Source organism: Meriones unguiculatus, chromosome 1, assembly GCF_030254825.1.
Source record: "Meriones unguiculatus strain TT.TT164.6M chromosome 1, Bangor_MerUng_6.1, whole genome shotgun sequence".
NCBI classification, from domain to species: Eukaryota; Metazoa; Chordata; class Mammalia; order Rodentia; family Muridae; genus Meriones; species Meriones unguiculatus.
The window spans coordinates 55,776,716-55,801,664 of record NC_083349.1 but is presented as its reverse complement, the minus strand read 5'-3'; the positions used below and the strand labels follow the sequence as shown (position 1 = coordinate 55,801,664).

The window sequence follows — 24,949 nt, the reverse complement described above, 5'->3', positions numbered from 1 at the left end:
TGACCTCTGGCCCCACATGTAATTGCATCCACATCCACATGCATGTGCAAGCGTACCTGCACACACGTGTGTACTCCCCGAGTCCCCCAAACCCCACCACCCAGCAAGACTGGGTTCCTGGGAGCAAGGGTTTCTAAACTTATCTGAGTACCATCGTCGCCTGTAAAATGTTTCTGGATATGACTCCTGGACCACAACTCAGATAGAACCTACAGAATCGGGTCAGAGAACAATGCCATTGTCCTCCTATGTGCCCTTGTCTGGTACCGAGCACACAGAAAGGATGCTACACAGAAAGGATGCTAATCAAGGGATGAGAGAGGCGTGAGGGTGGCGGGCAGCCCCGGCTTATGTTTTGCACACGTCTCTGCTGTTTGGATCTTCTGCAAGAGCATTTTTATAAAGCTATGCGGGAAGAGCCTCGTGGAATCGCAGAACGTGGCAGATACCTTCAAGGCACTGAGTCCCTCACCGCATGGGAAAGCCAAGCTCCCGAGTGTATTGAGTGCCTAAGGCCTCACAGCTAGCTAGGGGCTGAGATCAAGCCGGAATGCCAACGTCCTGGTGAAGGAGGCAGGTGACTGCTAAATAAGTGTCTGCAGTCCCTCCCATGCTGTCAGATGAAATAGGCCATGTGTTGTTTATCTGGGAGGTGAAGTCAGCCAGGCCTCCTGAAGTTTTTGCTTGCCAAGGTTGGCAGCCCTGTGTCCCCAGGAATGGGTTAGGCTAAAGTCATGGGAGGAAGGAGCCAAAGTTCCCCAGAGAGGGCCAAGGCACGTTCCACAGAGTGGACACAGGCTGGTTTCCAGGCATTTCCTTTGCTTGAATGGCAAACGGGAATTTTCTCAGTAGGGATCCCAGTGTCTCTGCTACTCTCTTGGTGCTGGACTTTTGGCAGTTGGTCAATTTATCGGTGATGATGATGGCTTGGGTTGATTTTTTTTTTTTTTTTTTTTTTGAGGAGGGAGGAGTGGGGTTAGGGCTCATAGCTTACTGACTCTCTCTCTCTCTCTCTCTCTCTCTCTCTCTCTCTCTGTGTGTGTGTGTGTGTGTGTGTGTGTGTGTGTGTGTGTGTGTTACAGCCAAGGCATGGCTGGGTGCCTGGAACCATCATTCTTCATTTGCAGGCACCCTCCTTTGCCAACTATTTGGTCTGCTCTGATGTTTCCAAATGCAGTCGTTAGTGAATTTTTGTGTTTGGAACAAGTGCATTGTGTTGGCTAAGCTGGTCCCTGGGAGGGGTCAGTGCCATGAAATCTGCTGGGAGGAGGCAGGTCAATGCCCCTTTGGCAGGAGGGAGAGCGGATTAGGGCGGATTGTAAAGTAGGCATCTTTGCTCTGAAAACCTCTGCATCACATTTTTTTTTTCCCAGAGCAGTGTGTGAAAATCCAGGCATAATGCGCACATAACTTTTTATGAATGGACTCTTTATGACTCCCCACAGAGCTCACTTGGAGTGTCCTCATCTGCATTTCCTCTTCTTGATATCCTTATTAAACTCCTCGAAACCCAGGAACCAGATTTCAGTCTAGGAACTGACACCTCTCCATGCCAGTTCCTTGTTAGGCTGCCCAGCCTTATCAGAGGGAGGCTGTTTGTGATCCAGGTTTCCACTTACCTGTTTCAAAGGAAAATGAAGTAGATGAGAATATTTCACAGCTGGTTAAAGATCACAGGTGGGCTTTTCCGATCGATCCAGGGGCCACTTACCTTTAATAGGGTGTGTGTGGGGCCTCAAGGGTGGTGCCTACAGATGAGCCAGTCGCTAAGCTTAAACACTGTCCTGCAACGTGGATCCCCTTCCTCTGCTGGTGGTAGAGGAATCACTCCCAGCACTGTACTGTTGTCTACAGAACTGCCTTGGCATTGGGTGTTACTATAACACACACAAAGGCCCCTTATCCCGTTTCCTTGAAACGGGGAGGGTAGTTCAGAAAGGCCAGGCTGGTCTATCAGAGTCGTGTGGCCCCACTATCGATGCTTCCTGGACAAGGGTGGTTTGAACAGAAATGATAGTGTGACAGCTGACAGCCAAGCCTGCCACTGGCACAAACGTGCTCTGTGATCAGAGACCTTGACCTTCATTTGTGCTTTTCTTCTGAGCTGGGCAGTGAACACGGCACTTCTGTTCCCAAAAAGCACATTTGGTGTCATATCTGAAAATGCTCAATGTTCAGAATTATACCCAAGTTCCTTTGGATGGTGATGGTGATGAAGATGAAGGAGATTAGTGACCGCAGAAGTCTGGATCCCAAACTTTTGCTTCTGCCTCCAACTTTGAGGCAAATGCTCTCATCCTCACTTTCCTCATCTGTGAAACAGTACCTGATTCAGGGGAAAGCAGTGTGTCTGTGTCAGATTTCCCTTGCTGTGACAAAATGCCTGAGGGGAATCAACTCAAAAGAGAAAAGGTTTATTTGAGCTCGTGGTTTCAGTCCGTAGACACTTGACCTGATTGCTTTTAGTTGGGTGACAAGGCCAGAAGTACCTGGCAGAAAAAGACTGCCGGTGCTTCATGGTGACACAGGGGTGTGGGAACAAGGAAAGAATGTTCTTTGAGGGCATGTTCTTTGAATGTTCCTTGATCTAGTTCCTCCCACCTCTAAATAGCCCTTAAGCTATGAATCTATCAACGGATTAACTCACTGATAAGGTCAGAGACCTTATGCTACAGTAGCCTCCCAGGGCCCTAGGTATGACTGTAGCACTGGGACCCAAACCTTCAACCCAGGAGCTTTTAAGGGCACATTTAAGGCTCAAACCATAACAAGTAGGGATGAAGTGAGACAGTCCATGTGGAGTGCTTCAGGCAGGGTTTTACAAAGACACGGTCAGTGACAAAAGGGGGCTTTGATTACAGCTCCTATGATGACAAGAAAAGGGCTGAGATGCTAGCTAAGAATTACAAAGAGATTTGGGAGATCTGCCGAGGCAAAACAATACACCTGCCTGGGCTGGGCCGGGCAGGGGTGGGTCATCCTGAGGCAGGGGTGGCAGATGGTTCTTCTCCTTGAGTCAGGTCTATAGGTATAGGAACACAGACCTCTCCCCTCTCATTTGAAAGCAGTCGCCATTAGCTGTGGCAGCTGGGGTTTTAAAAGGAGACACAGATTGGGAACCCGGGCCAGGTGAAGGAGTCCTGCTTAGGGCTGGCGTAGTCATAGTCAGACTGCTCAGTACTCTCCTCGTGCTAAACAGTGGTGCTCCCTCATGTTTACCTGTGGTTTGCTAGAAACTGGTCACCGTAATTGGCCATTCCACAGATGCCATTGCCTCTAATTTTTTTTTTCCTTTGAGTGCTATGGGTGTACAGGCATGCTTGCTTGCGTGTGTGTGTGGGGGGGGGTGACCGTGTATGTGCAGGAGCATGTATGCATATGTAGGTAGGACCACACTGGGTGCCAGTCCTCAGAGACCACCCGCCTATAGGCTGGCCAGCCAGTGTTAGCACACGCCACCATGCCCAGATTTCTTGTATCACTTCTGGGGCCCAAATTCAAATCCTTATGCTTACAACGGCAAGCGTTTCACCAACTGAGCCATTTCCCTGGCCCTTCTATAATGTATTTTCCCTTGCCAAAGTCTTTGCAAAATTTTTAGTTGACTGACAATGAAGAGCACCAAATCCAAATGGCTAGAGACAGCCAGAGCCAGGAGGACGCAGGCGCCTGGCAGCCCTCCACTCTGTTTTTCCTCAAAGAATGGAAACCAGAGCCGACCACCTGGAAAGGCCCACTCTGGCATGGATTCTTCCCCAGCCTTATGCCTTTCCACTTCTCTTAGGAAAATACAGCATAATTATAGTGTCCAGAGCCTTGTTCGGGGCTTTACATGGTACTTATGGTTAAAGTGCCTAAGTTTTTTTTTTTTTAATTGAGAACTTATCACAATTATAATTCCAGCACCTAAGAGGCGGAGGCAGGAGGATCCAGCAAGTCTGAGTCCAGCCTGGGCTATTTAGTGATGTCAGTGGCAGCCTAGGCTACACGGTGAGACCTGGGGCTTGGGCAGTACTTCTCCTTCTGCCTCAAGTGGAGGCAGCTTAGGCAACACCCAAGTCCACAGCTTCCTCAAAGCTTGGGAGACAGTCTATGGCTCCCCACAGCCTGTGGACTGTGGGAAAGGAGCCTCCATACCTGCTCGGGAGCCTGTGACACTGCTGTGTCACAGCAGGCTTGGTATGGGGAACTTTTCACAGCTGTGCTGTGGGCAAAGGTCAGGACAAGCCTAGAGGCCCAGTCAATTTTCTGTTCTTCCAGATCCTGAAATCTCCCTGTGGTCCTTGTCATCCTGTCCTGGCCATAGTCTTAGCTTGGAGGAAGGGATCAAGAAATCAGTCCTTCAGGGGCTCTGTGGTGTCCCTCCAAAGTTCTTCATCCTAGTCTCTCCCCCTCCATCTTCTCTGGGTTTCTCTGAGCCAGCAGGCTTGGAAATCCTCTCTTCTTCAACCCCACACCTCCAGCAGTGCAAATGCAAAGAAACCTTGGTTTCTTGGTCTCTGGCTCTATTTCCTGAGGCCAGGGTAGCAGAATGCCCCAAGGGGAAGCATGTGTTGTCTTCAGAAGCAGCACAGGAAAAAAGCATCATTAGTATCTCAGCACCGTCTCCCTACCCCTGGGGCCACTACAGGACCCATGCGGCAGGGGAAGGTACCTGGCCTCTGCCCTGCATTTTAGTTACCTGGAACCTGGACTTGTCCTTCACGGGAGCACAGATGTGTCACTCTTGAGCGCCTCTTCAGCCCTGGGTGTCCTGCAGGATCAGCTGTCACTTTGAGGGTCATTGCTTACTTCCTGTCTTCCCTTGAGGCTGTGGTGTGGTGAGCTCCATGTCGACAGAGTCCTGACTGTCTTTTCCCTTTCCAGGGAGGTTTTGTGGTGATAAGGTCCCTGAGTCCCTCATCTCTTCAGACAGCCGACTCTGGGTGGAATTCCGTAGCAGCAGCAGCATCCTGGGCAAGGGCTTCTTTGCAGTATATGAAGGTTTGTTCTTAATAAAGCAGCCGTGTAAAGGGCCAGGGACAAACATGCGTCCTTACACAGCCTGCTTCCTTTCCAGGTATCTGGGGCAGCTTGCTAGAGGGTCAAGTTCTTATCACAGGGTCCAAGCTGAGCACTGCACACTGCCTCTGTCACATTTGGGAGGCAAAGGCCAGGTGTGCTGAGCTCTGCTACTGTCTACATGCATACATGTGTGTGTGCAAACACACAAGCCTCATGCCAGCTATGAAAGGCCTCAGGGTATATAGTCTTATAATGATGGCAAAGGCCTCTGACCACCTGTGTGAGCTCGAGCCGAGGACCTGACCTCTCTGGGTTCTTAATTCATCAGTGAAAAGAAAACCTTATACTGCCTGCAGGTCCCTTTTCATGTGTAATAAGGCCTGAGAGCACCCAGGCCTGCTTCTGTGTGTTTTAACTCTCCCATCTCAAACAACAACAACAAAAAACAAAAACAACAACAACAACAAACAACACAGAACTAGAAAAGCATCAAAGCTCCCACCTTTGCCTTGAATCATCAAAAATTTGGTGAATTCAAAATTTTATTTTGTGAAAGGGAAAGTGAACGTGTCTACATGCGAACATGTGTGTCTGAGCGTGTGCACGCACACACATTCTCTGCAGCACCACCTCTCCAAGCCCACCGAGCAAGACTCTAAGGGTGTGGCCAGGCTCCCACCGTTGGTTGGTCCCCTACATGGTTCTGGTGTACAGGGAGGGTGCTACATGGCTACTGGGAGTTGAAACCCACGTGTGCCTTTCCCAAAGCCAGTTTTGTTAGACCCAGATGGAAACGCTGGCTCTTGTCTCCACCTAGTGGCAAAATGTAGCCTCTCACCGGCGTTTGGAAGGTGTGATGGGGACGGACCCTCTTTTCCTTGTGTTCTCTCTAAAGCCATGTGTGGGGGAGACATTACCAAAGATGCAGGCCAGATTCAATCTCCCAACTACCCTGACGACTACAGACCTTCCAAGGAATGTGTGTGGAGGATCACAGTGGCAGACGGGTTTCACGTGGGACTTATCTTCCAGTCCTTTGAGGTGAGCTGTCTGGGATGGTTTCCAGAGTGTGTTCTGATGTCTGTTCCAGACTCTCTGCTCTGGAAAGACAGTTTCTTACAGCTCTACAAAGATGCTGTAATCCCAGCACTCAGGAGGCTGAGGCGGGTGGAGAGTGAGTTTCAGGCCAGACTGGACCACATACTAAGACCTTGTCTCAACTAAAAAGCAAACAGAAAGGACTGGGGTGGGGTATGAGGAGATGGCTCAACCAGTGAGCAGATTTCTTGTCTTGCCAGCGTGAGGGCCTGAGTTTGATCCCAAAGACCCATTTTAAAAAGCCACGGGTGATGGTGTGCCTTGTACCCCAGCTGGGAGGCGATGCAGGCAGATCCCTGGGGCCTGCAGGCAGCCAGCCTGGCCGAACTAACTGGTGTGCTCCAGGCTAGTGAGGAAGCCTGTCTCAGAAAACAGAGGAGGTGTCTTCTGAGGAGCAACACCCAAAATGTTTACCTCTGCCCCCCTCCACAGACACACCACACACACACACATACACATACACACAGGGAGACACACAGAGACAGAAACACACATACACACAGGGAGAAACACAGAGACACACACACAAACACACACACACACTACACACACATACCGACAGAGAGACACGTTACACACACACACACAAAACCCACACAGACACACAGAGACATATACATATACACACAGGCACAGGGACACACATAGACATACATACACACACACACACATACAGGGAGACACACAGACACACACACCCACATCAAAAAAGAGACGAGGTCTCACTTTTGGTTAAAAACAGGAAGCTAAAAGTTTATTTCAAGTCCACCTTTCTTGTCTCTCTTAAGCCCCCTTCAGCTTGGTTGATCTTGATTTTTGCAACAGAGACAGCTTGGACAAGTATGAACTCAGCCTGGTTGGATTTGAGAGCGATTTGGGTTTTAATTCTGAGCTGAAAACCTTAATGCCAAGCCGGCCAGTATCATCCCTATGGCCTCTGTCTTTCTCTTTAGATTGAAAGGCATGACAGCTGTGCATACGACTACCTGGAAATCCGAGATGGCCCCACAGAGGAGAGCGCACTCATTGGCCACTTCTGTGGCTACGAGAAGCCAGAGGCTGTGAAATCCAGTGCCAACCGGCTGTGGGTGAAGTTTGTGTCAGATGGCTCCATCAATAAAGCGGGCTTCGCAGCCAATTTCTTCAAGGGTATGGCTCAGCGGTTTGATCCTGTGTTCATTCATGGGGAGAAATATTGCTTCCCCCGGTGTAAAAATCCCCAAGCCTATAGGAGGCCTTGGCAGCAAGCAAGGCCCCTGCAGGGTGGAGGCTGTTCGTTCAGAACTGCTGCTGGGAACCTGTGGGGTTCACGTCCAGGAGGAACAGGCTCCACCTGACTTCTACGAAGAAATTATTCTATTCGGGGAAAAATGAGAGTTAGTTTTATTCTTGAAGAGAAAGAGAGAGAGCATGTTCATGTGAGTGTGAGTGCATGTAAGCATGTATGTGTGTTCATGTACATGTGAAGGCCTGAGGCTGACCTTAGGAGGCTTTCTCAAACACTTTCCACCTTATGCATTGAAGCAGGGCCTCTCAGTTCGGCTAGCCTCGCTGGTCAGGTTGCTTCAGGGATCCTTCTGCCTTTTTAACTTCTGAGCCATCTCTCTAGCCCTCCTTCTGCCTTCTGCTGCTGGAATTACAAGCAGGCTGCCATGCACCCCTGGCATTTATGTGGGAGCAGGGGATCCGAACTCAGGTCATCACACATGCACAGCAAACACTTTACTCAGTGAAACCCAGCCCCCAAGGCCTAGTGTTTTCACCAGGTCAGATTACGCTTTGTGAAGGCCGGAGTTACTAACAGCACACACACAGCAGCCTCAGTAACTGAGAGGTCACTGTGTCCCAGGGCCTGCGGGAGACACTTACTTCATCTGAGAGCATTTTGTTCCTGTGATAACCCTTCAGTTAGGCTTGCATTATATCCATCACTTCGAAGACAGGCCTTGGAGATGAGTGACAGAAGAAAGATGAAAATCCTGTCTGACCATGGACCCCAGACCCTCTACAGTCTTGACTAACACTCCTTGTTGTTAGCCTGAGAAGCAACCCAGGCCTTCCACTTCAGAGACCTTGTTTCCCATCCTCCATGCTGGTCCCCAAGAGAGGGTGAGGTGGGAGGACAGTAAAGGGAACAAAATCTCCTTGCTGGAACCACACCCCGACCATAAAAGGTGATCCAGCATAAGAAATGGCTTCCGTGGTTTCTCTGAAAGGCATTCAGGACCCCCAAAGGATGCCCATCACCCCCAAGAAAGACACAGGAGTATTGCCTGGGCCTGGTGCACTGTGGCTGGGTGCGCAGGAGCAGGCCACAAGCTCTTGACAGGGAAAGGAGGTCCTTGCAGCTCCTTTTTCATTATGGCACCGCTCGGTCCAGCCACCCATACCCACACCTGGGAGACCGTTTCCTCCCTTCCTCCTCTCCTCTGTCTTCTGGCTGTGATAAACAAAAATTGTAATTCTTTCCCTCCATCCCCATCTTCCTTGTGCCTCCTTTTCAGTTTATTATTTTAGCTTTTGAGAGAGGGTATTATACTGTAACCCAGGCTGGCCTGTCACTCCCTGGGACTCATGGCCATTCCCATGCCTCAGCTTCCGTGTGCTCAGATAACAGATGTGAGCCACTATCCTCGGCCTTGCCTCTTCTATACCTTCCCCTGGCTTCTCCACGAAGGGCTGACTGTCAGGAGAGCTGACTTGAAGACATACCACCCTGCTGGGCAGCCTCATTTCCTTACCAAAGCCTCAGTTTCCCCTTGTAGAACAGAATGAAGAAAATCTGCTGAGCTGTGAAGCTCCAATAAAATGATGGCTTGGAGATGCTTTGTAAGCTGTTGAGATCCAAGTGAGATATAGGATATTGTTCTTTCCTTCTCTGGCCTACAGAGAAGAGCAAGAGACAGTGAAAATCTTAACACTTGGCTTCCTCTGAGCAGCAAGGCCACAGTAGGATGCCAGGCCACAGCAGGACGCCCCAGAGCAGTGTCTGGCTCCTGTGTCTTTGCCCCGGGTTGGGGGTGGGGAGGACCTGGAAACAAAACCACAAAGCCTGTGGCAGAGCTGGGGTGATCCAGAGAATCTTGTGCCTTGATGCCAGTTGGCAACAGCCTTTGCCTGGGGCCCAGCTGGCCCATCAAAGTGGCCGGGGTGCCAGCTGGCCTCAGCACTGATCTGGTGCCAGATGGCAGCCCCTCTAAGAGCCAATTGGCTAGGCAGCAGGCAGAGCCTTACACTTCTGCTTATTTCAAGAGTGTATGGTGGCATTCAAGGCTTGGCTGGTCCCACACCCCTACACAAGGGGTGTGAAATCCATCTTGAATCCCTGCGCACTATCATTCCAGGGCAAAGGGACCATAGGTGGTGCAGGCTTTCTTCAAGGCATTTCTTCAAAGTCCTGGGGTGGGCTCCAACTTCCCTTTCCTTAACTCTCTCTGGAATGACTTTAAGATCTTGTCTTGGTCTCATTATTGAGCCCCTTCTTTTCCTGTGTACCTAGAGGGTGAAAAGAAGCCAGAGCCCCGGCTGTACCCAGCCAGCTCAGCTCTGGTCCCAGCTCACTCTACCTGCACACTCCCAGATCTCCTTAGAAGGTGTGCCCTGTGTGCAGTGAGCACGAGCCAGTGGACTTGGCCCCGCGGCACTGTGAAGGCCATGAAGCCAGCCAGCCCCTGGCAAGAACGGTGCCCCCTTGCCTGCCTCTCACCCATGCTGGTGTAGTGTGGCAGAGAGTAACAGCCCGCTGCCCGTGCAGCTCTTCTCCATCTGCCTGGCTCTCATGTTATCCCTTTGTCCCTGCGTGCACGGTGTTTCCTTCGCTCTAAGTTCATTCCACCAGCGTCTCTCCTTCACCCGGCAACAGCTATGCTAAGAAACTGTGATCCCTCTTTCCAACCTCTGTGCCCTGCCCACAACCACTACAGCTCCTGGCATCAGGCCTCTGCTTTCCTCACCTTGGGTCTTTATTTATCTTTGTCCTTTCTCATGGAATCTTTCCCGAGTTTCCTCTGCTCTCTAGTCAGCTTCTTGAAGCTGCTGCACCCCTCCTGTTCATCCATTCCTTCTTTACTGGCCCCTCCCTGAAGCTCTTCCCTTCATCTGCCTTGGCCCATCTCCTCTCCTCCTGCCCACTGTACCTCTGCCTGATGTGAGTGGGCCCAGGCTGCTTCCTCCTTCCTTTCTCCTCCTCCTCATCTTTCAAACTGCTGGAGTTTCAGAAACTGCATGAGTTGTCTGAAGTGACCACCCTGCACACTGACTATGCACCCGTCCTTCACAGCATAATTTTCAGTCACTACAAAAGCCAAGGCCATTCATGTCATTTTAAAGAAGAGGAAGGCTCAGAGAAGCTAGACAACTGGCATCCAAGTCCGTGTGATTGACTCATATCAGTTGGTCCAGCCTGACCAGGCTCGCTGGGAGCCTAGCCTCTTCCTTCTGCTCCATATTATCCTGTGTATTTCCCTCTTTCCAAAGTCTCTGGCAGACGTCTAAGGAAAGTGCTTTGTGTATTTCAACACAATGAAATGAGAATACAGTTACTTGAACATTATTTCAACATGCTTAATACTACCTTTGTCAATGGCCATGAACGCTTTCGCCTCCGTGCCTACAGCATCTCTTGGCACACAATGGTCAACTCATTTCAGTCATTGTTGGGCAAAAGAACAACTGATAATCTGTTATTCTGTATAACAGACACTGAGTGGAACCCTGTGGTACTGACAAATTATCTTCTCACTGGGGAAGGGCAATTGAGATGATAAGGACAAACCAAAAAAAAAAGGGGGGGGGGAAAGGCTAGGTTCATCTGAGCTGGAAGAAGGCAGCAGAGAGGGAAAGATAGTAGACAGAGTTGCAGTTTTGCAGGTCAGGGAGTTTCGAGGAGTCAGAGATAGTAGGCAAGGATCTGAGAAGCCATCCTTCAAGGATATTATTAAAGGGTCTTGCCCATGGTAGTGAGACTAGGTGTTTACGTTTTCAGGTTGTTCCCAACTCTTAGCCATTTTGATTTCTTTCATTTCATTGTGCCATTGATTCTGTCAAGAGTTGGCCAACACCATGCTTTCTCTGCCCCTACTGTCCTTGGTGCCACAGATCTGCACTCTCCTTCACACCCCACCCACTTTGCATTTTAAATGATATGGTGTGGTGTGGTGCCTTCATTAGACTCCCCTGGCACAGTCAGAGCACACCCTGTGTGCTGTCTTCCATGGATGGATGTTCCATAGCCTGGCGATTCAATGATTTCTCTTTTATTTCTAATACTCTTCTTGGAGATGGTCACTGCTAAAGATTTTCTTTATTTCAGTGGCTTGTTAGCTAACATCGGCTGGGGATTCTCCAGCGACTCCTGTGTTCTGTCTATGGTCAGAGATCATAGCATCCTTACTCACTGTTGTTTAATGCCTGAGCACACCACTGGACACCTGTTTGTGCTGAATCCCTCAGGCTACCAACCCCCAAACCTCCTTCCTGCCTACCCAACAGTTTTCCCCAGAAGCAGTGGCTAACCCAAGAGCTGGTGTCTTCTGAAACTTCATAAGAATGTCTATAAAAATGCTTCATAGTGGACTTCTGGTTCTGTCTAGAATACTTGTACATCTTCATCTAGAAATGTATTCCTCCATTATCATCCTTTACTGAATGTCTCCAAGAAGTTCTGTACTTACGGTGGAGAACCCTAATTCCATGGCATTAAAATGATGAGGTCCCTAATGCGGAACCATGAGTGGTTTATAAAACCACTCATGAACACTGATGGGCACCTTGCATAATTGTGTTTCCCAGGCCTGGCCCTTTCTATTCTGGATAACTAGAGTCTCCTCTTTATGAGACCGGGATGGCATCTGTAGCTGCGGATGACTGCTAAGTGCAGACATGGGAGTTCTCAGGAGGCGGGAGTAGCTCCTGTCGTGGAGGCATGTACCTAGAGCCCCAGGAAACGGAAGGGAGGAAATGGACCATGCGTGCATCTTGGTGATGGTTTATCTCCATGACCTTCCCTCCCCACAGAGGTGGATGAGTGCTCCTGGCCAGACCATGGTGGGTGTGAGCAACGCTGTATAAACACCCTTGGCAGCTACACATGCGCCTGTGACCCTGGCTATGAGCTGGCTTCCGACAAGAAGACATGTGAAGGTTGGTGTTGAAATGGCAGGGAAAGGGAGACAAGTTTTAGGAGAAGTGGGGACGAAGAGGGGCAGGTGGCCAACTGTGGAATGACAATGTACAGAAGAGCCGCCTACTTTTCCAAGGCAGAAACAAGTGGGGACAGTCACAAACATAACAGATTCTAGCCACCCTTGGTGCCATGACGCCAGGAGACTGAGGCTGCAGCTTGTGGCCTACTGTGAGTATGTGAAATTCGTGTGGTTGTCATGGCAAAAACACAGGGACTTATGGGCTCCCTGGCGTGACTCAGCTGATAGCTTCTTTCCCACATGGCCTGGGTTCAGCTCGCCTATCAGACAAGCCAGGCACATTGAGTAGCTTGATGCAGACATCTCTAACTCTCCTTGGGTCCAAGACCTGTGGGGCCCCAGCTGTGCTAGTGTGTGACAGGTCAAAGGTGCCATCATCTTTAAAAGAGGTAGACATGTCTCCAACTTGTTTCTCCAAAGCCTCAGTGGAAACCACCCATGTCTAACTTGTTCACGATTACTGAAGGACAGGTCTTCCTGGTGCTTGGGGGGAATCGTAGTCACTTGGAACCAAAGACAGATGGATCTAAAGTCTGCTTCCCTCCATGCAGTGGCCTGTGGCGGATTCATTACCAAGCTAAATGGCAGCATCACCAGCCCCGGCTGGCCGAAGGAGTACCCCACCAACAAGAACTGTGTCTGGCAGGTGCTGGCCCCCGAGAACTACCGCATCTCCCTGCAGTTTGAAGCATTTGAGCTGGAAGGCAATGATGTAAGTCTCTGCCCTATAACGGATTAGCTGATGGGGTACTGGCTGCACTGAGAAATGACTCTGAGCTAGGTGAGTCTCTGGTAGCCTTGGTGGAACTACCTTGGGTGAAGACCTGGGGTGCTGACTAGGCAGAATTGGGGGTTGTGGAAAAGGGGACATGCTTCATCGAGTCATTTTAGCTGCATGTCCTTCTCACTGTGTCCAAGAAAGATGGGGTCAGGAGTGAAGGGCATAGGGGTTGTGTGTAGATCAGTCAGGGCAGGTGTAAACTCCAGGTAAGGATCTGGGGTGTCCAGTTGAGGGATAGCAGCAAATAAGGACACTAGAAACAGCCTGTTCCTTTCCCTTGGAAGTGGCTATGGATAATCAAGTCAGAAGAGAGCCAGAATGATGACAGGAATATCCCATGTCTACACCTGGGTTTAGTAGGGATCCTCCATTTTGCTGCCAGGCAATGGTATCTCACAGAGCCTCTGCTGGAAAGCCAAAGTCCCTCTCACCCTCTGGCACTCACCAGCATGGTTACAGGCCATAGGACTCAGCTCCAAGACTGGCGGAGCCCATTTGGCCACAGAGAAGGGTGTAGTTCAAGGATAAGGACTCTGGTGAGAACCCAAGAGTGTCAGCAGGAGGACTTAGGAAGGGAGGAGAGGCCCGTACCGTATGGGCTGTGGCTGTTGGCTTACACTCTTAACAGCTCTGGATGGAGTCTTAGTCTTAGTCCCATGAGATAGATACAAGGGTGAAGCTGAAAAGAATTTTAGGATACCGCAGCTACAGTGGCAGGAGGGTACAGAGGGAGGGGTGACACCAGTGCCCTGAAACACTGCCCTGGTCCATGTTCCCTCACAGGTCTGTAAGTATGACTTCGTAGAGGTGCGCAGCGGCCTGTCCCCTGACGCCAAGCTTCATGGAAAGTTCTGTGGCTCCGAGACCCCTGAGGTCATCACATCGCAGAGCAACAACATGCGTGTGGAGTTCAAGTCTGACAACACAGTCTCCAAGAGAGGCTTCAGGGCCCACTTCTTCTCAGGCAGGTGGGGCGGGCCTGCAGAGGCCCGAAGGCTCCTGAACCCCGGGATCCTGCTTCCTCCCTATGCCTTCTCCAACTTCCTCTTCATCTTCCACCCTGACAGTGGTTTTTATACTGGTGGCCCAGTTCATCTGTTGGGGATGTCACCAAGTTGTCACCGAGCATGGCTTAAAACAAAGAATTTTACTCTCTTACATTCTATGAGCCAGAAATTGGAATTCAAGGACACCACAAAGCATGCTGGTCCTGTTGGTCACATCCCACCGGTATATGGACAGTTCAACCGGGTGTTTGGATCTCTATGTTAGTGTTCAGCACTGAAGTGGGCCTATGGTTTGTTGGTTTTACAGGCACTCAGAGTTCTGTCTCTGACTTTTGGGCCAGGTGGTCTCTCGCTGGGCAAGTTCTGGTTTGTGTTATGGGCATAACACAGACCTGGGCTCAGAGGTTGCCTGGATGGCATCCAGCAGTGCAGAAGCTTCACCTTGGCTGGGGAGGCCAAAAGAAAACATCCTGCAAGGTCCCAGCTTAGGTCAGGCTTGTCACAGGCTGGTAGTTGGAGGAGAAGGGCCCTGAGGCAGTGGGGAAAGGCTCTCTGCCTGACTGACACATGTGATCTGGGCCAGATCTGAAGGGCTGAGGTGAGATAATATGACTAGGAAGAAAGCGATCAAAGTCTGCAGAAGAGGGGATGTCATGAGCTTGGATTCTGGGGTCGGGGGCGGGGGTGGGGCTCAGTGTTCACAAAGACTAAGATAAAACCAGAGTGGCAGGAACCATGCCCATCTGGGGAGGCCACAGGAGGGCAAGGTCAAGCAGGCTTGGCCATAATGAGCCACAAATGCTGGCTGAAGTGCAGGACCCAGTGGGACAGAGGTAACGCTCTCTGTAGGTTCTGACCAGGGGGAACTACGAATGCCATGTGATCAAACCAGGGCAAGCAGAATGGAGCTAGGGGGTTAAGAATCTCCTCAGAGGAGGGTTTGCAAGGCTCTAATGAGGGAGCACAGTTTCATGCTTACACATAGAACCCAGGGACAGAAACGCTAGATCTGAGGGAGTGTCAGACCTGTGAGTGTCAACAGGAGGACTTAGGAAGGGAGGAGGGAGAGGAGAGGCCTGACTGGGCTGCGACAGTCAGTTTGCATCTGAGAGTTCTGGTCAGGGTCTTGGGTGTCCCCATGAAACACAAGGATGAAGCTACAATGGGAACTGTTCTGGGGCACCACAGCCATAGCAGCAATGGAGTAGTGAGGGAAGGGTGACCCCAATAATCCCTGAGGCACAGATATAAAAGCACAGTAAAAGCAGGGGTAGGGTGGAGTGGACCCCACCTACTGCAAAAGGAAGGTGGCCACGAAAATGTCCAGACCAGCTAGAGCCTCAGGAACCACGGGATTAGAGCCAACACCGGAGGTCATGTGTGATTGTATTTACAGCAGCCGACCCTCCCCCAAGGGCTCCTCGATTCCCGTTCGTTTTCCCCTCCAGCGTCCCGAGGAGCCCTGAGACAATTGAGGCCCATCTCTGCTGAAGTGACGTGGTCAGCACCCGCCATGTGGCTACCGGCCTACATGCTTCCCTCTCCACACACAGGGGACAGCGTGTGTCCAGACCTCCGGGTCGTAACATACTTCTGGCCGAATGACTGGGGATATGAGCTGCCTCAGCCTGTCCCTGTGCATGTACATGGGGGTACCTATGTGCTCTTCTAAGCTTGAGTGGGAATTAACTTAGATATCAGTAACACATCGGAGGCACCAGGGACCCATTCTGTGGTAAATACCAGCCTATGTTGGTCATTTTCATTATTGCTGCTGTTGCTGCTCATGTGAGCCTGTCCTTCAGGGAGCTCCTCGGTTTGGGTGGGAAGCAGGACAAGAACATATGTTCCGTACATAAAAGTGCTTTAGGAGCACAGAGAACCCCAAAGAGACCAATGGGTGCCCCACAAATCCCAGCAAAGATGCTCCCTCTGTGACTTGCCACCCCTTTAAGGGAACATGATGTGGGAGGCTCCTCGGAGGAAGCCACCTTTGAGCAGGTTCTGAGCCACGAGGGACAGGGGCAAGCTGGCCGCTCTTCTCAGGAGAGTCTGTTGCTCTCAGCAGACAAGGACGAGTGTGCCAAAGATAATGGCGGCTGCCAGCAGGAGTGTGTCAACACATTCGGGAGCTACCTGTGCAGGTGCAGGAACGGGTACCGGCTGCATGAGAACGGACACGACTGCAAAGAAGGTAGCGCTGTGGGGCTGCGGTGGGGGGCACCGTCTGGGCTGTACCTGCTTCTCTAGGTGTGTGAGTGGGCGAGGGAGAGATGGGTGGGAGGCAGCATGGGGAGCCACCGTCTGCAGAATGCCATGAGATCTCTGTCTCAGTCTTCGCTCTGGTGGCCCTCTCAGGGGACAGCCCGTCTCTTCAGGAGGCCCCAGCATCAATATGCCTAGATCCAAACGGTGGCTCCACCATTCCCTAGCTGGGCAAGCTAGGAGATACCTAAACACTCCGAGCTTCAGTTTCCTCTTCTGTGACAAGCCAGGTGAACATGCCTCTTTCCTAAGGTCTCTCGAAGGATTAAAGCCCATCTCAGAAGCGTCTGAGGCAGTCTGGCACATGCTAGGTATCAGTACAGGTTAGGCCTATGAGTATGTCAAAACAGTGACATAGTGCCGAAAGTGACATAAGAGGAATTTTGTTGGTTCCCTTCTCTGCTGAGAGGCCTTCAGAGCCAGGTGGCTTTGCCTGTGCAGCCATTGCAGAGGAAGCCTGCCCCTGGCCAGTGAAGGGAGTTTGTGTGTCTGTGATAAGCAGAGCTTCAGGTCTTGCTTGGTCCTGGGTCCAGTGAGAGTTAGAGGATGGGGGAAGGGGTGAAGACTACACGCCTCCTTCTGCTTTCTTATCTGGAGATGGGAGAGACTAAGTGAGAGGACATGCATGCAAACCACTTACCACAGAGGGAGACAAACTCGAAATGCCAGTCACTAAGGAAGCCGTGGTGCCACTCATGGCTAAAAATACATGACCTGGCCAAAGCAGGTATCCCATGGATATGAGACTGATAGAGGGAAGGCATGGTGATCTCACAGGGATCTGTTAACATTCACCATGGTGCCACCCTCCAGGCCTTTTACATGTGACATGAACCCACATGCGAGCCTGGCACCCCTTTTACACCTGAGGACATGAGAGGTCTGAATGCCATAAGTTGTGGAACCAATACTCTCCCTGAACTCCACCTGACCCCAGGGCCTGTGCTCTAACAGGTGCTAACTCTACCATGCTCCCATTGCCGACCTGTGTGTGAATAGTCAGTGACGGAACTGTGTCTCCTCCTGAGCCAGTTCAAACAGTCAACACAGGTCACCCCAGATCCAGGCTGGCTGACCCTGAGACTCCCCTGTGATGCTGCCCTAGTTGAATGACCCGTCTGTGTGTGTGTGTCCCCTTCTGACCTCCAGCTGGCTGTGCATACAAGATCAGCAGTGCAGAGGGGACCCTGATGAGCCCCAACTGGCCTGACAAATACCCCAGCCGGAAGGAATGTACCTGGAACATTTCATCAACCGCGGGTCACAGGGTGAAAATTGTGAGTTGCCTCATTAGTTTATTAAGCGCATAGACTTTGGCTTTAGGCAGACATGGGTCCCAGTCTCTGCTCCACATCGAGGTCTCAGTTTGGCTGTTGGGAAATGGGGAGAATCCGTGACTCTTGCAGTGGGGCTGCTGGGTAGAGGAAGGGACCATGCTCAGAGCTCTGTAATAGCACCACTTCCAGCAGCGCCCGTGAGATGGAGGCCACCACACAGGTCTGCATTGCTGTGTCCAGAGCTGGTCTCTTACAGAACGTTTCACCCTCTAAAAAGAAAAACAAACACAATAGCCTTCATTTACACAGAAGGTTGAGAGGTAAGGCCACAATTCCTCAGTTCCCCCATTCCCACTCCAGAAATTTGTGAATCTCTTCAGAAGTTTCCCACACATGAGAAAACGTGTACCTTTTTTTCTTACTCAAATCATTCACATAGAATACAATTATTCATACTCCTCTGCAATCTACAGCGTCTTCAGTTAACAATAGGACCAGGACACTAACATGTCCTTCAGTTAAAAAAAAAGCAACAGTTGTCTTGCAAATCATTTAAAGTCTCATCTGTATATCTGATATGTGGTCTTGCACAGCACATTTCATTATTTACAAAAAACAAACAAACAAACAAACAAAAAACAAACAAAACTGAGTCTGTTCTCTGACTCCCATGTCTTAGCTCCCTGCCCCTGACTTGTAGTGTATGGAGTTTGAAGCAACTGGCAGTCAGAGAATCTGATACACAGACACACACACACACACACACACTCACAAACACACATACAGGAACACAGATGCACAGTCACACACACACACACACACACAGCCTCATACTGTTGAGATGATCAAAATGGACGTTATGAAAGACAGACTAAAAATGCAGGGAGGAAGGAAGAGAACAGAGAGAGACCCAGGGAGATTTGTAGATGATAGTGCCAGGGTGTTTCCTGCTGTACAAGGATAGATTAATGGGCTCCCAAGGCATCATGGGTACAGAAGGGACCCAAGAACACAGGGGCATGTTCTTGGGCACCTCCTATATGTAACATGTGATGCTTACGCAGAAACTGCTTTCTTCTGCCCTGGGCCCCTCAGAAGAGTGTGGAATATGGATGAGGGTGAGTTCCTGTAAAAGGCCAGCTTTGCCCTAGACTGCCAACTGCCGGAAAGATGGCAGAAAGATGCACTGATGACCATGAAGAACCGCGTACTCTGGGGGTGGGATTTCCAACCTGCAGAGTGGGAAGCCTCTCTCTCAGGTGTCTGCACACAAGTGTTAGTCTGAAAAGACATTTCCTTGGAAAATGGTTGGTGGGTATGTTGACTGAACTCTGCCTTTTGTTATTGTAGAGTGTGATACTCTCCCCCCCCACACACAACTAGTGTCCCCCTTCCCAATCTGTCCTTTGGTCCAAGCCTTCACTTAACACTCTCTGTTCGCAGTACCATCACAGGCAGGTCATCAGTCACTCAGTCATCTACTAAGCACTCAATAAACCGTATACGGCCTGGAACTGTCCAGCTCCCCAGACCAACAACCAGGGATGTCCTTGATGGAGGAACAGGAAGAAAGAAAGCAGCAGGGTCTGGTTGTGGTTAATAGGATGGCCTGGAGCAAGCTGGCTCTGGGTCATGTTCAGCTCTTACTTCAGATGAACAGATTTAAGCAAGCCAATTAGTGTCTTTATGACTCAGTTTCTCCTTCTGCTCACTTGGGATAATAGTAGATCTCCACAACTTCATTAGAATTTTTTAAAGATGTATTATTTATTATGTATACAGTGTTCTGTCTGCATGCATACCTGCATGCCAAAAGAGGGCACCAAATTTCATTATAGCTGGTTATGAGCCACCATGTGGTTGTTGGGAATTGAACTCATGACCTCTGGAAGAGCAGCCAGTGCGCTTAACCTCTGAGCCATCTCTCTAGCCCCTAGAATTTCTAAATATTTTTCTTTGATGTTAGTATCAAACTTTTTATTCATGATCAAATAATTAAAAAAGGAACAAATGCAGCAATTATCACATTTCCATCACTGCATCGATTTCATTCTTTCTAAATTTTTTTATTTCAGTTTATTTACTTTACATTCCAAGGGTGGCCCCTCCCTCCTCTTCTCCCTGTCCCCCTTTTCTCTCCTTCTCCTTTCCCCCTCCTTCCTACCCCCCACAAAAGGGGAGTCCTCCTTCCCTCTGTATCAACCCTCCCCAGCATCAAGTCACATCAGGATTGAGTCAGGCAGGCGATAGAGTCCATGTTAGAACCCCTACACACACACCAGGCACCCCAGATGAAGACCAAGCCACCCATCGGCCACATATGTGCAGGAGCCTAGATAACTTCATTAGAATTTAAGTGAGAAAATTTCCATAATTTATTGGAATGGAAATAATACCCAATAAGAGTCAGCCACCTTGAGAATGATGGCCGAACAGCATGGCCCTGCTCGGAGCCACTGGAATTTCAAGTATGGAGTAGTGGGCACAGGCTAACAGCGACATCTCTGAAGCTGCAGGGCCCGGGTTACATACCAGCCCTGGCAGTCAGGATACTGCTCGTGCCCTCGGATACCTTCTTGCAGAGACTGCACACAAGCCAGGTTTGCAAGGATTGAGAGAGGGGCCATTTGTAAAGCCTGTAACACAATTGCCAGCGTGGGCGAGTGCTCAGTCCTAGCAGGCTCCCAGCATTGAGGGAAGGGTGGGGAGAAGTAGATTGGGCGGCTGGCAGCCTGGCTCTGGGACTGGACGTTGTGGCAATGGTAGGCACGCCTGCAAAGCTGGTAGACAGATTCCTCCAGGCCCTGTGTGCCCCTCCCCTCCCCGGCCCTTCTCAATGCCAGATCCCAGCCTCACTTTCTGCTCTCCCACCCCCAGACGTTCAATGAGTTTGAGATTGAACAGCATCAGGAATGCGCCTATGACCACCTGGAACTGTATGACGGGACGGACGGTTTGGCCCCGATCCTCGGCCGCTTCTGTGGCAGCAAGAAGCCGGATCCTGTGGTGGCTACAGGCAGCAGCCTGTTTCTCAGGTTTTACTCGGATGCCTCGGTGCAGAGAAAAGGCTTCCAGGCTGTCCACAGCACAGGTGCGGGGCTTGCTGGCCTCAGGCTGAGCACCTCACAGGCGCCTAGCTGCTGAAAGACCACCTTCTGTGGTCTGCCGGGGCAGGGGGAGGGGAGCAGAGGCTCAAGCGTCCCTGTTAAACGAAGCACCGGAACCACCAGCAGCTGCCACAGGCTGAAGGGCTGCTCTCTCTTGATGCCTTTAATTGACGAAATTGGATGTGGGCAGTGCTTTGTCAGAGCTGTGTCCCCCCAACCCCATCATCCTCTTTCCTTCCTCCGTGTCTCCCTTTTAAAACGTGCTTGTCATTTTGCTGGCCTGTGGAGTGCAAAGGTCTGAGAACTGAATGGTGGAGAGCAGCCATTGTACTCTCGAGGGCCCACTTCTGGAAAAATGTTGCCTTTCCTTTTCTTTTTTTTTTTCTCCTGGCACTCTAAACATCAGTAGCTCTGCCGGGTCCTTTGGAAGAAAATCTACACTGTTAAATATAAGAAGGCCAATAAGGACGTGGACTCTGCTCTGCCATTTTGGTCTAAGCCCTGTGGGGGAACAGAAGCCCTTTGATCCTGGCATTTAACTGCGGCAGAACCAGAGGCCGCCCAAGAACCTGCTGGCCTTTGTCGGTCGCACTGAGCCAGAGGTCATGATTGGGGGAAACTGCCGTTCTTTTTAACAGCTCCTTTCCTGCTGTGGCTCTTTTTAATGGTCCCCTTCCCCAGCCTCGCCCCACCTCCTTCAGTCAGAGCCAGAAAACAGGGTTCTGTGTAAACAGAATGGCAGTCCCCATGAACCAACACTTTAGCCTTCCCTGCTGAGCCAGGCGCCCCACACTTCATGAGACCCTCTCTAGCTGCTGAAGGCTCCATGCTTCCTCCACTGGAGGCTAAGGCCACCCATGAGTGACTTTACCTTCCTGTCCCTGTGTACAAAGCAGAATATGGTTGATCTGGGTCAGAAAGATGGCTCAGTACTTAAGAGCCCTGTCTGCTCTTGCACAGGACCTGTGTTTGATTCCCAGCACCCACACAGGTAGCCTACAACTGCCTGTAACTCCAGTTTTGGGGATCCGATACTCTCTTCTGGCCTCCACAGACACTGTGAGCACACAGAGCACACAGACTAAACACCCACACACATAGAATAAAGTAAAATAGAATACAGGTCCCCTGGGCAGGTTAGGTACCTGTCGGGAGTTGGGGATTGCTTGGGAAGTATTCGCAGAATTTAATAGAGGGACTATTTATAGCAGGTCTTGCAGAGTGTGCGGACAGCTTAAGGGACAGGACGGGGTTTGAGAACCACAGGGCTGTAGTCACCCCAGCCCAGAGGGCAAGCGGAAGAATAGGCAGGGGGTATTGGGTGCAGGTGCTTGACTTCCCTCTGACCTGTGAGTGTTGCCCATGGTTGAATCCAGTTACAAAGTGAGGTCACTGGGGTGGCGGGGTGGCGGTGGTGCAGCAGCCGGGGAAGGGGGTATACTGTCCTCTCTGTGCTCACTCTCCTGAGTTGAAAGGTCAGGCATGAAGAGACTGTAGCCGTAGTAAAGATGGGAATGATGACTGAGTTGGACAGGGCCAGGCCCACCCTAGAGAACACCCTGCAGATGGGATGTCAAGAGCTAAAATAGTCCACAGTCCATAATAGGAGTAGTTCTGTGTTTCCCCAACTCCTCCACCCCCTACCCACCTCCGTATCCTACCCCAACCGGCTCCCAAACCCACATTATAGTCCCTTCCAGTAGAGAGGGAGGTTTCTGTGCTGCCGGGCTCAGCTGCAGTTCTGCTATGCTTTTGTTGCCCTCTGCTGGCAGAACGACAAATTACAGTCTAGCCTGGAGCTGGCGGGAGCCCTTCCTGCTTCTAGTACCTCCAAGGTACATCAGACAATCTATTATTTGGCTCCTTTTCTCCTTTGGTGGGGGAGAGAGAGCGGCAGCTGTTTTTTTTCAGCAGCGTTCTTGGGGATGTAAGGGCAAGTTTGGATACATGGTGAGATTGCCTGTCCTGTCCTGCAAGGTACGAGGATGGTAGAGAAGCTGATGGGAAGCAGGTGGGCTGATGTCTGCGCTCTGGGAGAGAGTGAGCCTTTGTTCTCTCTCTGCTGCAGAGTGTGGAGGCAGGCTGAAGGCTGAAGTGCAGACCAAAGAGCTCTATTCTCATGCCCAGTTTGGGGACAACAACTACCCGAGCCAGGCCCACTGCGACTGGGTGATAGTGGCCGAGGATGGCTATGGCGTGGAGCTGATATTCCGCACCTTTGAAGTCGAGGAGGAGGCCGACTGTGGCTATGACTACATGGAGGCCTACGATGGCTACGACAGCTCGGCACCCAGGCTTGGCCGCTTCTGTGGCTCAGGGGTGAGTCTGAGGGATGTCCCGGCTACCTCCTGACGCATGAGGAGTCACACCTGAGCTGAAGTGCTAGCTCATCCACCACTATGAGCCACAGCCAAGGAGCCCATTTGACTGGGGCAGAGAGGAAAGGGGATTCCCCAGAGACGGGTTGGGAGGCAGCCAGGAGCCTTCCAGCCACACGAGGGACATTATCAGCTGTGGAAAAGCACTTTATCCTTTTGCACTTTGCCCCTGTTTTTGAAGAAAGTCTTCCTACTAAATTTTATTTGGCCTTTGGGCTTTATTAATTCACTATGCTTGTGTGTGTGTGTGTGTGTGTGTGTGTGTGTGTTTTCCCTATATTTACAATTTTTTTTTTCTGAGACAGGGTTTTTCTCTGTCACCCTGGCTGTCCTGGAACTCACTCTGTAGACCAGGCTAGCCTTGAGCTCACAGAGATCCACCTGCCTCTGCCTCTCAAGTGCTGGGATTAAAAGCGTGTGTCGATGCCACCTGGCTTATTAACAATTCTGATCCTAAGCAAAACCGAGTGTCTTTGAAGATTACAAATACTTCTTGGTATAAACACAATGCTTAGATTCAAGGCGGTTACTTTTTATTGCATACTTCTTGGGCTCACTGAGCCCTCAGCACCTGACTCAGGATGGACATGGTCTGTGCTCGGTGAGTGTGTGGGAACTAGTGAGCACACTGTCCTGGCTACTCCCCAGCCTCACCGCACTACACGCCATCTGCCCTGGGCCGCAGGCATTGTCTTTGCTGATCCCTCATGCTTCTTTCCTATTGCTTGCGCTTATGGAAATCATTTTGGAATCACCACTGCTTCTGTCGCAAAACAGACATTCAGCTGGTATTCGTGTCGTTGAATGGTTATCCTTCTGACTCTCCTCGAGCTCCCCCACAGAAGGAACAATCAAATGAGACTTCCTTCCCCAAGGAGTCCATGGGGAGAAGCTCCTTAGAGCTCATAATTAGTGGGAGGCCCCATTTGGCATCCCCGGGATCTGGCAGGCAAGTGGCCTTGGCTCCCACCTTGTGGACCGCCTGGCAGAAGCCTGCAGACAAATGTAGCAGCTCCACCCGCTTGTAGGTCAGGACAAACACAGACCTGAACAGTGGTCTTCATTCCAGGTTTCCTGGCAGACACATTACGATGTTGAAAATCACAGAGCAGATCCATGGAACGAACTTCCCCATCAGACAGCCCCGGGAGTATGGATCTTGCTGACCTTTGTGAATTTGACTCTTAGGTTCCTTGTGTGTGAAGTGGATCAGTACCTGCGTTAGAGGAGATCTGGCTGTGGGCAGCAGTGTCTGTGCCCTGACATGTGCTAGCTGCTGCATGTGCCACGTGTGCAAAAGCAGGGCCCTGGGGAGTCTTCCTTTGAGAAAAAGCCTGTTTGAATGTCCATCAGAGCTTCTGGTGACATGGTAGCTGTGGCCATCCTTAGGCACCATCTTGGCATACCCCCCTCTAAATTCCAACCATAACCTAACCTAAAATCCTGCTTTCCTTTTTTCTTTTTCCTCAGCCCCTAGAGGAAATCTACTCTGCAGGGGACTCGCTGATGATTCGGTTCCACGCGGATGACACCATCAACAAGAAAGGCTTTCACGCACAGTACACCAGCACCAAGTTCCAGGATGCCTTGCACATGAGGAAATAGCACCACGGTTCTGGAGAGGCAGAGACTAGGGATGTTTTAAACACTTGTGAATGAGCAGTGTACAGCATTTTACTCCACAACAAAAACTCAAACTACATTCTTGAAACTATGTATCTGGATAAAAGTACATCAGACCTTTGGCCATAGGAGGAAAAAGGGTGTTCTGTTGGTTCTGGCTGAGGAGCATCAGTTGCAGCTTCTAAAGGAGGTCAAGGTTTGAAGTT

The 24,949-nt window shown here is 50.6% G+C and overlaps 1 protein-coding gene across 1 annotated transcript in view; it reads left to right on the top strand.

Annotated features, from left to right (window-relative positions):
* Nucleotides 1–24,725, top strand: part of Tll2 (tolloid like 2) — a 106,145-nt gene extending 81,420 nt beyond the window's left edge. The window contains exons 11-21 of the mRNA XM_021633070.2: nt 4,867–4,983; nt 5,900–6,045; nt 7,056–7,251; nt 12,118–12,243; nt 12,857–13,017; nt 13,870–14,050; nt 16,162–16,287; nt 17,508–17,635; nt 20,513–20,726; nt 22,811–23,061; nt 24,591–24,725. Coding sequence (XP_021488745.1) covers nt 4,867–4,983; nt 5,900–6,045; nt 7,056–7,251; nt 12,118–12,243; nt 12,857–13,017; nt 13,870–14,050; nt 16,162–16,287; nt 17,508–17,635; nt 20,513–20,726; nt 22,811–23,061; nt 24,591–24,725 — 1,781 coding nt within the window. The remainder of the gene's footprint in view (nt 1–4,866; nt 4,984–5,899; nt 6,046–7,055; nt 7,252–12,117; nt 12,244–12,856; nt 13,018–13,869; nt 14,051–16,161; nt 16,288–17,507; nt 17,636–20,512; nt 20,727–22,810; nt 23,062–24,590) is intronic.
* Nucleotides 24,726–24,949: the final 224 nt, after the last annotated feature.